The sequence below is a fragment of the Toxotes jaculatrix genome, chromosome 6 (assembly GCF_017976425.1).
Source record: "Toxotes jaculatrix isolate fToxJac2 chromosome 6, fToxJac2.pri, whole genome shotgun sequence".
Classification (NCBI taxonomy): domain Eukaryota; kingdom Metazoa; phylum Chordata; class Actinopteri; family Toxotidae; genus Toxotes; species Toxotes jaculatrix.
The window spans coordinates 16,583,055-16,601,010 of NC_054399.1; the positions used below are offsets into that span (position 1 = coordinate 16,583,055).

General features: G+C 42.3%; 1 protein-coding gene across 3 annotated transcripts in view; it reads right to left on the reverse strand.

Annotated features, from left to right (window-relative positions):
• The window catches only part of dennd1b (DENN/MADD domain containing 1B), a 102,320-nt gene that overhangs the window by 75,090 nt on the left and 9,274 nt on the right, over window positions 1-17,956 (reverse strand). For all 3 annotated transcript variants that reach the window (XR_005894187.1, XM_041039914.1, XM_041039913.1), the window contains exon 3: window positions 8,193-8,236. Coding sequence is in view for 2 of the 3 variants with exons in the window: in XM_041039914.1 (XP_040895848.1) it covers window positions 8,193-8,236 (44 nt within the window). In the remaining variant the exon portion in view is untranslated. The remainder of the gene's footprint in view (window positions 1-8,192; window positions 8,237-17,956) is intronic.

Here is a 17,956-nt window from a genome sequence, read left to right on the forward strand (position 1 = left end):
TGCGGCCATGGGCCTAAAAGCTGTTTCAAACAGGCTACACGTTTGAATGTTTCAAATCACTGATAAACAGAGTGCTCTGAATGAAGCTTGGGTATGCCTAGGTTTAAATCTATGAATGATCTGTTTTCCTCTGTAGGGTTGTCTTCAACTATTTTTTTTGTGGCCATCCCATCTGTACTGTGCTAACACCAGCGTTCTGTACTGTGCTAACACCACAACTGCAGAAAACTTGAATCTTTTGTATCATCATGTTAACCACCTTACAGATTGCTGAATAGTCCTTCAATCCTCAAAGGATCCTCTACAAGAAAGGTTTACATTTGTCAAGCTTTTCAAATACCTCCGTTCATATTGCACATATCTGGTGATTCATTGACCAGGTATTTGAGCTCGCTTAGCTCAAATACACACTAAACTTAGTTGTACACTGCTTTCGAAATGCTTCCTCCTTGAAGAGGAATGGCAGAGAAGCCAAAGTGCAGTTAACTTACACTACGAGTGACTTGTAGGATGGGTACATCTGTAGCTGAATCCACTACTGTCCACCTGCAGCTTGGGAAAGACAAGCAGCCAACGGCTCTTTCCTCCACTGCCAAAACACACCACCGCTTTCTTTTAGCCAGTCACTGGGCGATGCTGGAGAGATGTGAGCAACGGGGCGTAAAAACACTTCCCCTGCTCTCCTCTTCCCTCTCTACCACCCTTCTTCTCCCAGGAAGCCAGCCCAGAGGTCAGCGCAATCAAGACCCATGAGCAACAAAGGGCCCTAGTTAGGCATCCAGCTCAGTGCCCGAGCAAAAGGCCAACTTAGTGGGGCGAGACTGTCCATTAGGCAAGACCCTGTAACACCCCAGGGATCTGAGGTGAAAAGGGTTAGAAAGAAGAATAAAAACACCATCAACCCAGACACATACACACACATATTCTCAAAGACATACACAGATCATATGAGGCCTTGTTTGACACTGCTGTCAGGGTGCAGTGAAGGGGAAAGACGAGAACCTGTGACACACTGAGACATCACACACATACATGTACACAAATACACACACACACCCACACATATTAAACCCACACATATTGTCTCCAGACACGCAAACCAAAAAAAAAGGCATGAATTTCCATCTTTTTCATTTCTTAGTCTCCCACACCTTGAGCCTTGATGTTACAGCTTCATATAAGTGGCTGCAGCAGCACCCAAAGAGCTGACAAAATACTTCCAGCTCACCACACAACATCACTCCTTTTCTGTCTCTTTTCTTTTTGGAGGATAGGCGGGGAAGATGGTTTTGTCCTTGTAAAAATCATCTGGTCTGACAAAGTTACTGTGTTTTTTCCGTCCAGCATCATCTCCTTCATGGCTATTAACCCACACCTTCCTCTTTCAGCTGCACTCAGCCTACATAAGCTTTACAATAGCGCATCAGTATGTCATTGAGCATATCTCTGACTGCATTACTAATTTGTGGCATTTCAAATCTAAATTTGTCAGAAACTGCGAAAACAACCTGAGTAAGGACAACATAAAACTTTTGAGATCATAGGGGGATTTTATGTTGGGTTTGTAGACCTTGAGGCCACGAAATTTACACTTCAAATATAAAAAAAATGTTTCTGCAAACACAACACTGCACTCCTAAAACTTTCACGCTACCAACTCCCAAACTTACTCACTCTTTTCACTGTCTCAGTTTCTTTCCCATTTCGGAATTCCACGCGCTTCTCACCTTCCCCTCATCTTTCTACCTCCCTATTTCACTAATATCACAATGTCTTCACCTCCTTTCCACCTTAACTGTCACCCTTTTTGTCATACATCTCCTTTCAAACCCAACTACCTCCCATTCCTCTGCCTCTTTCCTCCAGCGTATCCTTCTTCTCCTATACAACTTTTCTTTACTTCTCCCCATATAAGGTCTCAATCGGGGCCACATATCACTCTTCAAGTTAGCGTCTCTGTCCCCTTGCAAATGAACGTCCTCACACCCACTCTGACTTCTCTACCACTACTCTTACCCGATATCTCCTTCTCTCCATCACGGGGCAACACTCTGTTCCCCCAGGGCTGAGGCCACCAATCAAGTCCACAAGCTCCTCTCCTATACCTCAATCCCTCAGACCACTGCTCCCTCACCCAGCCACCCGACCTCTCCTCCAAAGAGCCCCTCTCCCTCCCTCCCCTACCCAGGGCCAGTCCACAGGGCTGTGGCCACCAATCACAGCATGTCAGGCAGCCTGTCCTGATGGAGCACAGTGTCAGAGCAACACTCAGTTGCCGAGGATGAAGCCTCAAGAGACCGTCTGCCTCTCCTCTTCTCTTTCTCTTTTTCTGTCCTTCCCTGACTTCCTGTCTGACTGATGACAAAGTGAGCTTTAAGGAGAGATGTATATGAAGGACAGCTTGAACATGACATAAGTTTATTTCAGCCTGAAGTCACAGCAGCTAAAGAAACCTGACGGTGGTTAAAACCAAACAAGAGCAAAGACAGGAATATAAATATTTTTATAAAAGAGACAAAAAATCTACTTGGATTAAAAACATGGCAACAGGCAAAATAATTAATACGTTTTGAAGTCTGTTGCTATATTATTCCCCTGTCTGATTTGCCAAAGCCTGATGACATGACATTTAGTGAAGCCACTGAGCACTCTGCTACAGTGATGCGTGATACAAGCAAATATTTTTACTACTTAAAACACAAACTTCAGGTATTGGTGTCAATCCAACAGAACTAACTGGCAGGAGCTTCGAGGCTCCTTGTTTCGCACCAAACTGTAACATTTGTATGAGACCTAGATCACAGACGAATCACAGATAACAATTACTCCTTTTAAGATCATTACTAAAAAAATGCAATTTAGAATCAAAGTCACAAGTCAAAAATTAGCTCCACACAGTACAGGGGAACAGTTTATATCTACATTTTTTCACTGCATAAGTCCTAGAATGCATTTATTATGACAAATTAATTATACATAGCAATGCATGTATATCAAAGCTTAGATATTTCCTTTTAGGATCATATCATACCTACTGTAGCCTTGGCATAAATTAGTAACAGCACGTTATGTGGCCAACTTGGTGCAGTATGCAGAAGGAATATCAAAGGTTCCCTATTAAAATGTGTGGAATGGCCATAGAGAGTTAACATCAATTTAAGTTAGCTGAGAGAAGACCTTGCAGTAAAATCTATTCATAATTCAATATTTCCTTTATTTCTCTCTGGACATTATGCTGCAACCAGACTGCCAAAAAAAAATGCAACTCGTGTGTAATTTACTATTTCCTGTAACAGTGGCTTGTGAGGGGAAATGAGATGAGGTTTTTGGAAACAAGAAGGACGATGATGATGAACCAGCAGAGAGTATAAGAGAACGAAGGGGACAAAAGGGATGGAGGGATACTGCAAAAATGGGAATGACAGTGGAGAAAGTAAAAGACCGGACTGGGGAGTGGCAAATTGGGAAAAGATTACAAGGAGAACTAAGAGATTTGACCGGAGTGACGCATAACAATGACAGGCCAAGAAAGCAATCACGTTATCTCTCTGTGTATGAATGTGAGCGCATGTATGATATGCATGTATACTGGGGGAGGAAAGCTGCTTCAGAACTGTAAGGAAGGAATGTGCAAGAAAGCAGAACGGGGAGAGATAGAGATAGAGAGATGAGGAGGCATTACTAGAGGATGAAGTATAACTGGAGTACAAACAGAAAGTGAAGTGTGCTAGAGTGCAAGCACAATGTGAACTTATCACATTGAACTATCTATTTCGTGAGAGTAACAATCCTATTTCATCTGATTCCATGGAGCATTGATAGGGGACAGTGTCTATGAAAAAGATCTCCAGGAAGTAGATATAGCTTTCACAGAAACTTTTAGGTACAGCAAATTTCCGAAATACACACTCACCCAGCACTTTATTAGGAACATCATACTAATACTGGATAGTTCCTCCCTTTGCTCTCAAAACATCCTCAGTTCTTCATGACATGAATTCAACAAAATGATGGAAACCTTATTTTCAGATTCTGCTCCATGTTGACATGATTGCATCACATCAGGCTGCAGATCTCCTGTTCTACCACATCCCAAAGAATTTCTACTGAATTCAGATCTGGTGACTGGGGAGGCCACCAAAGTTCACTGAACTCACTGTCATGTTCATGAAACCAGGTTGAGACGACTTTTGCTTTGTGACACGGTGGACTATCATGCTGAAATTGGCCATTAGAGTATGTGTAAATTGTGGCCATAAAAGAATGAACATGGTAAGCAACAATACTCAAATAGGCTGTGTCATTCAGATGGTGATTGGTTGGTATTAAGGGGCCCAAAGTGAGCCAAGAAAACATTCCCCGCATCATTACACCACCACCAGCCTGGACTGTTGACACAAGGCAGGTTGGGTCTGTGAATTCATGCTGTTGATGCCAAATTCTGACCCTACCATCTGTGTGCCTCAGCAGAAGTCCAGATTCATAAACCCAGACATTGTTTTCCAGTCATGGTCAACCAGTGTTGATCTACACTGGCTAGTATAAAGGCCATATAGGTATTGTCCTTAACAATTCAACTAAATAGAAATTCAACTAAATCCTTCGATTCGACCCTGACAGTTGTGATGACTAAATGTAGCCTACAAGCAAAGCCCAAAACTAACAAAATAAGAGGTGAGTGAGAAGTGAGAGGTGCAGCAGCTTTCAAGGGTGTGTGTGGTGTAACTTTACATTTTTAAATAATGTGGCGTTGCTCACAGTCTTTTCAAATGGTCTTCTGTTTGTGGAACTTGCTGAGTGTTAATCATATTATCCTCTGTTCTCTACAGAGAAGTAGGCCTTATATTCACCACACTGTGGTTAGCTAGAATTAACTGGAAGAATCATTTTCAGTTTGTGTGTGTGTGTGTGTGTGTGCGTGTGTGTGTGTGTGTGAGTTCTGTCTACTGTGTTTTTCCACAACTTTGGGATGAGATCTGAGAGGAAACGGACAGATTTCCATCTGTCTGCTCCATTTGCAAAAAAAAAAAAAAAGAGGCCCTTCTTGCGATTCAAATATATGCTTTAGCCACCTCTCTCTTCTCCTCCCTCTCTTCCTTCCATCTTTCCCTCTCTATCCAAGTGGCATCTGCAGATGACCAGGGCATCAAGAGTCTCAGGGGCTGAGGAGGAATAGGGGGAGCAGGAGGGAAAAAGAAAAACAGAGGAGAGAGAAAGAGAAAGAGGGAGCAAGCGCCTCTCACTTCATATTTCCCCAGCACCACCCCGGCGTGCCAGCCAGCCTGCAGTCTGTTCTCCTTTGAGCTTTCTATTCTACCACAGAACAGAAAAAAAATCAATTCATATTTCCATAATCCACACTCCTGTCTGTCTTCGTGTCTTCGCCTCTCCCCCTCCTTCCATCCCTCTCTTTCTCCCTTTTTCTGTCTCCTTCTCTCTCCCCTTCTCCCCTGGGGTAGGCTAACCCCTCCACCCCAATCCTACGGCCTACAAATGTCATTACGCAGAGTAACAATAACGGCCTAAACAAAAGGAGGCCTTGCTCTGAGCTCTGAGCCCCTCTGCGGAGACTGTTGGCTGCTGCTGCCATATGCTGGCCAGCTCGGGCCACAGAAAGAGACAGAGACTGTGGCTACAGAGGACTCCAGCATACAGCCCCACAAAGGAGGAAAGGAGCCATAATCCTGGTAATGAGGCCCGTGAATACAGCCTTTATGTATACGGGGTAAAGGGCCAATCCTTCTGTACACAGCACGCTAACTAGCCATCTTAAGGGCCATCTTATCCACACAAACGATCCGGCTGACAACAGAATGAAAGAAAAGTAAGGTTGTGTGGCTTAAAAGAAGAGACATACTAGAGAAGGAAGATGAGGCAGGCTCATGTCAACATACACTGTTTACACCATTTTTTACAGTGTTTTTTTTTTTTTAATTTCATCTCTTTTGGATTCAGTTGCTCTTTTCACTCCTCTTACTTCACTAACATTTCCTGTGCGTACCTCTGTAAGTCTGTAATTTCTTGCTCACACTCTCGTTCCCTCACTCCCTCTACTGCTTACTATGATAGCATGCTCTGGTTCTTGTGGGGCAGGAAGACATCGCCTGAAGCATCTTTTTACAAGCCCGTTTATTCCTCAAAGTGGATCAGAGAGGCAGGAGAGCTGTTTAAACTCACTGGCTTGGTTGCTGTGTTAAGAGATAGTTAGCCTACGCACATATTGTGTTTCTCCCTATTTTTTTCTTTTACTCGTTCCATTTCTTCCCTTCTTTCGCTGGTGGGCAACTGCAGTCATTTGTCCAGTGATTTGCTCCAGGTGCTGTTTCGTCCCGTGGCTGCTCTTGGCACAGAAACAACAAGCTGCATGTCTTATTTTTTTTCCTGTCAAATCTAACTGTCAGAGCAAAAAAAATCACAGACACACTGCCTGAGAAGTCACAGCAACAGAGAGCAGGAATCATGGAATCATCACATAGCGGAGCGAATGATTCAGTCTAATCTCCTTATAGAGTGACATGGACAGCATAGAAATTAATACACACATTATTACAGGCTGTTTGATCGTTTTGATCAAGTTGGATCTGGACTGTTGTGCTTTGAAGGTGAATCCAGAGATAAAAAAACAAAGACATCCTGCTGAGACTGTGTATTCTATCAAATTTAAATGTGCATATTGTCCCCCTGAGGCAGCCAATAAGATTTATGATTGGCTTAGAGGATAATTCAGGTTTATGGCAGCAGTACGTTTGGCTATTATTTCTATCATAATGATACCGTCATACTTATCATGTTAACTGAAGTGACATCGTTAAAAAAAGCAGGGGGCAATAAACACAAGCATTCAGACAATAAACTGGTCATTCAAACCCCCAGGTTAGCAAAACTTATCTAGATGCAGAAAACTTTTTATCTCCTTATACCAACTCTGACACTTCAACTCAGGGTATCAGCTGACTCCAAGAATTGATCCAAAACCAGTGCTCTCTTTTTTTACAAATTTAAAATCTATTTACATCATAGCAGGGAACTTATTGGAATCATTTTTATGTAAGGTAACATGAGGCCCGGGATTGTCTTGGCACTGCAAACTGAGTTGGCAGCCCAACACAACTGAATGAATGTCACTGATAGCAGAAACAGCATCAGCAAATAAAGTGTATTTAATATGAATCAGTCATTTCATGGCTGATACCCAGTGGGGCTTATACCAATATGGTGCATGGGCAGGGAGCATCGTTAGAGAAAAGAAAAGTGATTCATAAAGTATTACCCAAACTATCCATTATAGGATACACACAGGCTTTCTGGTTAAACTTTGATCTTCCGTACTTACCATGGTTCTTTGCACACACAATAAAGGACTACAATGGCCGTTTTGGGAAGACTGAGTTTTAATTTTACCTCCAAATAAAGTGGTTGAGATAATCAGACTTACTGTAAACAGCTAGCTAGATTTCATTACAGCAATGTTTCTGTTTTCCTAGATCGCAGCTATTTCAGTGATTGTAATAACAGGAATCATCCTTTAAATAATGTCTTCATCTAAAACCTGATTCTTCAACCATACAGACTAGTAGGAGATAATAAAGTCTATTTAAGCTTGCAATATTTACCCTTACCTTTCCAAAAAGAACTACAAAACAGCTGCAGATTTTGCTTTCAGATTGAAAATGAGCATGATAATGGTATAAATGTGAAACAAAAGGAAGCAGGCAGAGTAGGACAATGTGAAAGAAAGCAAGAGGTACAGAGAGAAAGAGAGAGAGCAGGGGAAAACAGAGGTGTGCATTCCTGTCACGGTTGCATGATAATTACTGATTCGTCGGTTATTGAAGACCTGCTCACTGCTTTTCATTACCAGCAACAGACGTACAATGAGACAGAGAGAGACTGAGAGGAGGAGGAGGAGAGAGAGAGGGAGCGAGAGAGAGAGAAGGAGAGGAAGCAGAGAGGGATGAAGAGCAGAGTGGTGGTGGTGGTGGTGATAGGTGTTGGGGGAGGTTACCATTGGATGGCAGGGTGAGTAAGGGCATTAGGAAAGGAAGGGAAGGGAAGAGGTAGAGGTTGCCTGTAACAGTAAACGAGTGAGAGAGAGAGAGAGAGAGAGAGAGTGGAAGAGGGAGGAAGAGAGAGAGAGAGAGAGAGAGAGAGAGAGAGAGAGAGAAGTATGAAAAAGCAGAGTGTGTTCCAACCTGGTCTGTGTGGTCCTGGGGGAAGCTCCACAGCACGGTTGGATCTAGAGGTAATTGACAGACAGCATTAATCAGCTGGTGAGAAACACACCGTCTTCGCTAGCTGCCTCAGAACACATACATATTAATGAGAGGGGTGGGGGCAAGGGTGGCTGCTGAGAGTCTGTGCATGCACATACACACACACACACACATTTATACATATATACTCACTTGCACACACACACACACAGAGTAGCTCACAGTGAAAGACAAGAGAGAGAGTGTCTAGGCTGTATGTGCTGTAAATATGCAAATCTATATTCTCAGTGTAGATATGATAGCTTATATTATACACCAAATCAGGCATGTTTAAGAAAGTCATATCCGTACGTACTAGTCTAGCTTATTTGCTTAATTATTCCTACATTGATACATGCCTGGATATATGGATGCAAATCCTTAGATAAAGGTTTATCATAATAACAGGGGTTTGTCATTTTTCTTTTTCAACAAACAACATTAGTGCTGAGAGATTAGCCAAGTAGATTAATTGATTTGTACCTCGATAGGAACTTAACCAGTTCTGATATTCTCAACTAAATGTTATGTCAGTTATTAAGTATAAATAATAGACATTAGCTCAGATTCAAAGGTTCCAAAATGCCATTATAAATTGAATACTTTGGGTGTTTAGGCTGCTGATTAGACCAAAGAAGAAATCTTACGATGAGACATTCTGCTTTAATGAGCTGTGAAAGGTATTTCTCATCCTTTTACAGTTATAGGTTTATGTAAATAATAAAAACATAGCAAACAGCAAATAAACAGACATTTTCTTATTACTGATGTGTGAGGGTGAGTATTGTTCACTGAAGAATGGGCAGGCAAATTCACACAAATAATATCTTAAACTGCACAAAATTGCTTTATAATTTGCCTTAGTAAGTTGCCAGCCTACTACTGCCTTAGTGTCACTCTTGTAACAAGCTGGCTTCCTTGTTGTTCTCAGGCTTATACCATGTGGTTGAAAGGAAGCAGCCACCCAGCCACAGCCTGAACACAGGGGTCCCTGGTAAACATGCTTTCCACAGCTCCAAGGTCACCCTGTGACCTCAGCAGGAACAGCAAGGGTTTGAAGAGGAGAGCTCTCACATGCCAGGTTCACTGTCATGGACATATAAAAGGCCTACAGACTCATGAACACACCCAACTTCTGCCTCAACAAAGCTAGCTGAGTGAAAGTGAACCTTGAAACAACTAACCTTTTGACAGCACAGATGCTCCAGTCAAAAAAGAAGAACTGTGAGTTGTAAACTGTATGTATGTAGTACGACCATTTTAACAAGGCTTATATTTGACTATGATCTCTACCTGAAGCATATACCCAAAAAACTTAATGTAGACACTGTAAAGCCAGAAGAGAGGAAGAGTAAAGAGGATGTGCAATAACACAATGTGTAGAGTAGCTTGTAGAGTGTCAGGCTGTCTGAGAGGGAGGGGAATACAATGGACAAACGGATGACAGGACGCAGCAGAATCCATGATGCCTTACATAATCCTGTTGGATAATTTCATGGGCCCCATCTTGAAAAGAGCGGCACAGAAAAAAAAAAAAAAAAAAAAAAGCAGCAGAGCTCAAAGCTCTACACTCCAACTCCAACCACCCCCCTTCCCCCTACCCTGTGATCTGCCACAGTTAGGGCTATTTTATGCTGATTTACTGGGTGAGAGGATGGGAACTGCTGCTGGAGAATGATGCAGGACAGAGGAACAGGGACAGGAGGTACAGAAGAGAAGAGGAAATGGGAGTGGCCTGTTGAAACCAGTGTTTGTAACTTCTGACAGCTCTCTACAGTGATTGGCCAGGTGTGCATAGGTATGAAAGCAGGAATGTTCTCGGTGCAAAGAAAAAAAAACTTTTCTCCACATTCCACATGATCCTGACGGCAGTGTCCATGTTCAGTGCTGAACCAATGGGCTCTATGCTGACAGTATAAACAGGAGTGTGGCTGACTTTAAAATCAAATTCTGACATCAGCTGCAATTTATATGTGCCAACAAACAGTGCCCATTGAACACACAACTGAAAATACAGAATGTAGGTGTAAACATACTACCTTTAAATACAATCATTTATTTTGGAAGCATTTAAACTATCTCTTGTTCCAGCAAGTAAATTACTTATAAGTATGATGAATAGCTGCTCTAATAAAGTATTTACGTCTCAGCTTTTATAATCCTGTTTACCTTCTTTTCTGTGCTACAGGCTCTTCTAATTTCTGTTTTGATCTACATTGCTCTGCCAGTCATTTTGCTGCTCTTTTCCACTGTCTTTTCTTTTGCATATTCCTCTCATTTTTTCCCCATTTCTGCCTAATTTCCTCTCCTCTTCTCCTTTCCCTGTTTCCAATACTTGCCTCATTTTTTTTCCTGTACCTTCCTCAACCTTTCTTTCCCTTCATCCCAACCTCTGCTGCAGCTCCCTGCCCTCTTCACGTTTATTTTTCTCACTTGTGTGCGTTCCTATGCTCCTCCCTTCTGATCTGATGGGCGTGTGGTGAACGCGAGAGGGGGCCTGAAGGGGGTTAGGGCTGAAAGTTGAAGGTTACAGAGGTGAAGAAGACCCCTGCTGCTCCACCAGGGGACACAAATGTCACCATGACAGATCCTGCGCTAGTTAATCCGACCCCCACCCCCTCACACACACTCGAGCTCCATGACACTGACCAAAAAAATAATACAATTCATTATTATTTCTGCATTCTGAATTCTGCAACACCAGTGTCAACAGTGAAATGTGCAACAAGGCTAAACCACTTTATTTTGAGCACATAAAAAAATATCTGAAGTGCAAATTACTTGCTCATAATTTCTTACGTTTAAATGCCATCACAATTTTTCAACACTTGCAAGGCAGGGATTCTGGTCAATACTTTTCTGTCTGCAGCCACTGAGGATTTAGACGTTTTGGGATCTTTGAAAAACACAGGCTGCGGATTTTACAAGTGCACTGTGGAAATGTTTTGGCCTGCTCACAAGGTCATAAAACATTTTCTGCATGCAACAGACAATGGTAGCTGTCAGTTACAATAAAAAATGACAAAGTTGGAGACACAGGGGTTCTGGAGGACACCAGCGATGGCAAATGCAGGCACGTGCACTTAAATACACACACACAACTACGCAAATGCAACTCAACAACCTGTAGAAATGCAATGCCTCGCTCAAGGAGACTTCGGTAATGTTTGACAAATGCCAGCATACATTGATCAACCTCTTTCTGCTCTTTCATATACTTTTCATACAATAGCCTACACTGTCTATTACCTCTTTGTCCATACATTTGTCTTGCTAACCATGCTGTTTGGCCTCCCTGCATAATCCACTGATTTGTTAGACATCAGCCTCTCTCTCACCTATCTCCAGCAAAGCCAAAAGTGCAAAGGATTCAAAACATGTTTATTGTATTTCCTACAGTTGACAAAATCTATAAAGAGCTGTTGCAAACGGTATAAAAACAGTCCATTTGATGTGACACCAGTGGCAGCTAGACTGACGAGGGGAAAACAACCTATAGCATATTTCACCCCGGTGGAGCGTAAACAGATCCTGTGGGTGAGAATTGAATTGAAATCACCTATCCAGAGTTAGATTCCTCTATTCACACCCCAGGAAATGGAGATGGGTAAATGCGACGACAAGCACAAGGAGCGGCCATTGGTCTCTGTTTGCAAAGTGTGTCTTGTGTGTAAATGTGTACTGTACAAGTACATGAGTGTTTACAGATAGATAGCATGCCCAGGAGTGAATATTTACTCTTGGGTAGCATGTCCATTGATCCCTGGGGGCTTCAAGCGTGGGTGACCTCAAACAGTAACAATGGGGGCAACATGAAAGCAGCCCTGAGCCGTGACACAGATACTGCGGAGAGGGATGGTGGTAGTGGTTAAGATGGTCAAAAATCAATGTTTTGGCTATTCCTAAGACACCTGTCTTTAAAAGTCGGAGGAGGAGAACGAGCGAGGAGAAAGGAGGGTTAATAGGTGAAGGGTGCTGGGAACTGAGAGCGGGGCAACAGGGAATGAGTGGGAGGAGGAAGGATGAGGTGAGGGAAGAAATGGCTGGATGCCGGAGAGTGGGAGGTAGACCTCTCCTGTCTCAGCTGACACCACTTCCTCCCTACCTACTGAGGTGGATCATTAAATGGGATGGGATTAAACAGAATAAATTAGCAAGATATATGTGCACTGAAACCTGAGAGAAACAAGAAATAAGCCTACCCCTCCATCTCTCATTTCATTCCCTGCATAAATCTGTCTACTGGCACTTCCAAGTAGGCTAAAAATGAAAAATACTGGCATCTTCATCTTGGCATAAATCTACGCTTCTTGGGATTTCCGAGTAGGCTAAAAAGAAGCTGCTGGCAGAGGATGTCATTCCTAATGCTGCCCTAATGCTGCTGGCTGGAAGAAAAAGTTGGCACATAATGCTAGTGTGTCAGAAACCGCACACTGCCCAGCAAGTCATTCAACTTTAAGCCATTTTGTCACTAACCTAAAAAAGTAAAACCCAACTCACTCACTCACTTACTTTGAATGATGTAAAGCTTTATAAAAATAGCCCTAGAAAGTGCTAGAAATAGCATATGATAACCATATGATATACACCCACAGTGCAGAGTTCACTGTGAGTGTGCACAGTGTTTCCATAGGATCACCTTAGCAGCTCAATAACAGTGGCCTGAATGTGTGGTTCTGCTTTTAAAACTGAGAGAGACTTCAGTAAAACACAAAAAGACCTAACCCTAAATCCAGTGTGAATACACATTTAGATGAAAGCCTCTAGTTTATAATTCTCTATACTATGTGAATCAAACACAGACTTAGAGCCCTCATGGCCATCCAAATGTTCTAAAGGCATAAAAAATGCACTTTTTTCACCTTATTCCATGAACGACTGAATGTGTGTTGTGAGTGAATAGGGGGCCTGTTTGTTAAGAGAGGCCAAATCCCATATGGTGAACAGCAGCTCCTCTGGTGAGAAGAGAGGCTGTGAAAGCCACCGGCAGCCCCTCTCCTCCATCCGTGCTCCGGAGATGAAGGGATGTAGCGCCTGCCTCTCCTTGTTCCTCCTTTCTCTCACTCCCTTTGCCTCCTCTCCTCCCTCTTTCTTGGCCAGGGGTTAAACTGCTGCACTCTAACCTCCTTGGCAATGATTTCATTCACTCCGTTTCACTCGCTCACTCTCTCATCTCTGAGAGAGATTTATTTCACAGTATGTAGTGGATTAGGCCCCCTCGTATGCCTCTGGACAAAAGCATTGTTTTAGCACTAGCCTGTTCGCTGTAACGGGAGGAAGCTACCGCTACTAACCATCCACAATACGGCCATTGTAGACACAGGGCTGGAAGGACCCTGCCTCGGAGGCCGTCTAGACTTTGAGCCCGAGCCGACTGGAGAAACAGAGGGAGAAAATCCCATCAGGCAGTGGAGTGAAAGTTAACTAAGGTAACCTGCTGTGAACCTGATGAAGATGTCAAGCCAACATATGGCAAAAAATGTCTATTGTCAGAACAAGGAGCTTTCTTCCCTCTGAGGGAGGGTATGGTGGAGAAGGAGGAGCTGAGGGGTGACTAAAGAAGACTAGGGGGGCCGCACAACCTAAAGGAAGGAATAACTGTGGTGGTCATCGTTTTACTTCTGGATCAGTAGCCTTATTCTGGCCGGGAGGAGGCCCAACCCCTCCACTCACAATTAAAGGAGTAAGCAGATTAACTGGCGTCTTTCAAAGGCCAACAGAAAGAAAAACACACTCACAGACGTTTAAAACATTTTTTTCCCTTTGCCTATCGAGTCTCAGATTGCACACTGCAAATGGCATTACATTTCATGCTGATTTAGTGAGCAGAGGTTTTGAGAAAAGAGAAAGTTCTTAAACGATGATATGGTCCTTAAGTTTACTAATACAGATTGGTCACACTATGTTGTTACAAATGAGGACCTGGGACTGACAGAAATAGTGAAAGCCTGATGTAAATCATTAACTACCTGGATTAAATTAGAACAGATTTGTGTTTTATATTAAACTAAATCTCAGCTGAAACATGACGTGCCAATACAAAACACTTTTAAAGACATTTAAATATGTGGGAAAAAATGGGGGGGAAAAAAGTACATAAAAAATTGTCTAATCAGCCAAAAATTTCATGACCCCCCTGCAGTACCTCTGCGGACCCCCTAGGGGTCACGGACCCCCTGTTGAAGACCTCTGTCTTAAAACATTTCATCTAACAGACGCTGACAAATACATCACAACACTGATCTAGATTAGGTCTGTAAATAGGTCTAGATTTGCAAAGGAATGATAAAATTTAATTCCAGTGCTTGAAAATTTGAATAAAGAAAAAGAAAACAACCTCCAAGGTAGCGCCTGCTTTAAGAGCCAAAAAAAAAAAAAAAAAAATCAACTGGCAGGCTTCACATGTGAGAGATGCAAGCCTGGGGGATTTCTAAGCCATTTCTACAGCTATATCTGAAGAAGATAAACAACAGCCTCAGCCTCACTGGAAGGAGAAGAAAGAAAGCTGCATGGTGATGATGTGACCCTATTAATGCCATATTAGTTGTTCCGTCTTTCCAGCTATACGAGAAAAATGCTTCAGTAGGATGAGCTGAGGGTGCGTGGAGGGGGTGGGGGGGGTGGAGAGACACAGAAAGAGAGAAGTGAAAGCGATACTGTCTCCAGGCTAGTTGGGATGCAACCCAATTTCACAGCTTCACGAGTGAGTGGCACAGCATATGGATGCAACCTTTGTGACAGCCTCTGTGTATCACCACATATCAGCGTTGATATTCCCAGTCAGATTCCATACTGGTCCAACATTATGTCAAACACCAGCTCCGCATGACTGCATCTTCAACACAACACACAGACAGAATGTTTGTTGGGGGGGTTAGTCTCCTAAGCTAAGAAAAAAAAAAACAGGGTTTCCCAAGGCACACTTCTCTCCAACTTTCTTTATACTGTAAGATGTTCAGTTGACACAGAAATAAAGTGCTTATATTAAGGCTGTAATGTGCCCTAAAATCTAAGACATAATGTGAAATCTGAAATCACAGATAGGATCTAGATGTTTATTTCCAAATACATGGGAAAATAGTGAGGGTAGACTGCAACAACACAGATAATGGTGAAAAACCAGTACTTCTTCATGTTATCATACATCTCTATCCATATGGTCCAACCATCTGCCTCAGTCGGAAAACAACATCCATACAGGCATAGTAAATGAATAACTCTTTTATTGAGCTACTGTACATAAAAAAAAGACATGAATATAACCCGTGCCAACGGTGTAACTCACCTTATGAGGTGAATCACACTGCTCTCAATCATGTGGAAATGATCGTGCAAACTTTTGACATTGTTTTTATGCTTGAGCTAAGACTATTGGACTATGGTTGTAGAGTGTTATTGATGCTCTGCTGTCAAAAAGGAATCCCTGATTTTTGGTGAGGTGACAGAAATGGCACCTTAGTCTGATGAGCCTGACACGGTTTAGTTTTTGGATGCACAGATTACAAAGATTAAGAAAGCTGGAGATCAGGTCATTGTCAGTCAGTTACACATGCTTAGGGGAGACTTCCTTTTCTAGTCTTTGAGGTGGTGGTTGCAGTATCAGAGAAAACACTGTGTGTAGCACAGCAGCTCCTTGAGGTGTGGAGAGGATCGATCTCAGTTAATGTCATATGGCACAGCACCCAGAGGCAGCCGTGTGGTGCTGATGACAGTGTAAAGCCTTGCCTTTGGCGGCTACATGCTCGGTGCTGCAGAGCTGTGATTTGAAGTTCACATGCAAAGGCTGACAGACAGACAGCTCTCAGTCAGGCACTCAGACAGTCAGTGAGTCAGCCAATCTTTCCACAGGGATGACAATACATCTGTATCTGTTAAAAGCATACAATAGTGCCTAATCCTAAACACATTCACAGGGGTCTCAGTGCTCAGCAGGACTGATGGTGAAAACAATAACAGAAAAATACTGTGCAAAACCATACAACCACTGAAACTCAAACATACACTGATACACAGAAACTAATTTCCCCTGTATTAAATTGTCTTCAGCAGAAAAGGCAGAAGGTTTGATGCTCCAGTTTTATCTTTAAATGATCAAGTGGTTTCAAGTTGCTACACAAACTGTGGCTGAAATGTGTAATGATATTTCGGTGTTCACTTTGGGTGATGTTATCGTCCATACAAACCAACAACAAGGTAAAACAACTTTGAAACTAAAATCCCAGATGCTGCATTATCTTTGCTGCGATCGTGAATTAGCAAATGGTGAGCACATATTCATGCACATATTCTTGCGTAAAAGCCGGCAATATGTAACTAAATTATTACCGGTGCCAACAATCAATAAAAGACAGTGACTGTAATTTGCATCTCCTCTGGTCACATTAATTTCACTCTACTTCATAAAGCATCTTCCTTCTTGAAATGGGTATAGACAACAAGTGACTCATCAGACTGCACTAGGCCAAGATACGACAACATAACTACACCCACTTTCACACACAAGCTCCTGTGTTTGGTGTGGGTTAACAAACACACATTCTACCCGGACTCATTCATTGGACCCCCACAGCTTTAATTCCTTGTCATCCATATCCACACAGGACCCAGGTTTACAGGTGGAGTTTCATAGGAATGACTGCTAAACCATTCAATTACAAAAGACCTAATTATAACAGCAACCACCAATTATTTCCAGAAAGTTATTTCAGATTCATCAATTAATCATCTATAAAGTGTCAGAAAATACTGAAAAATTCTTGTTTTACCAACAGTTAGTGTTTTATCACCAGACTTAATAGAAGCAGTAGATTAGCATAACAGAGTTCAGCACCCCCTGGTCAGGTCACTGAAAGTGGTTGATGTATTGTTTATTCTCAAGATTCAACACTGATGACATTGTGGACAAAGTGATGTAACTAATTTCTTTTCTTTATTTGGTCACTGTATAAAGTGTGAACGCTTATTAGTAGCTAACAATTATGCTCAAATATCTTTTGTTAGATGATGATGGTGTGACAGTAGGTATGATTCTATGCCCTATTAAAAAACACATCCTTTGCATCCTTTCATACCAAAGCCAAGTAGCACCAGACCAGTTCAGCCCTGGTCTGAAGCAGGTCCTGAGGTCCACCTGCATAACACGTTAACCTATAAAGACCTGACCATAAACAAAAGGCTTATCCTGCATTATGTCAGTCTACATGAAGATTTAGATAGCCATGCAACTGCTAGTATAGTCATAAGCATAAGATTATTAGGGAATAAATACACTCAACAACAGAAGTGGGCAAAAAGATGTGAAATGTAGAAAAAGGTGAGGCAAGAATAAATGTGTGGGTCTCTGTATCTGTCTTTACAAAAACAAAGACTTGGGATGAATAATATGATATGCAATGATAAATGGTCTCAGACACTCACAAAGGCATCAAGATCGACCTATATTCTCTGTCTTGAAAAATAGGCCAGAACCCAAATTAAGGGCCAGTAGGGCCACTACACGCATGTAAACACCATCATCTTCACAGTAATTGTGTGGTGTTAGGCAATGTAGGAGCAGCCTTGAGTGGAGAGACATAGCCTAAGGGCATAGCTGTTGACATGTAAATAGTGAGGACAGAAGCTGAAATGACAGCACAGACAGGAGGCCTGCACTACTAGTTCTGCTTGACATGGGTTTGGCCTTGACCACAGAATTGAGGTCTAAA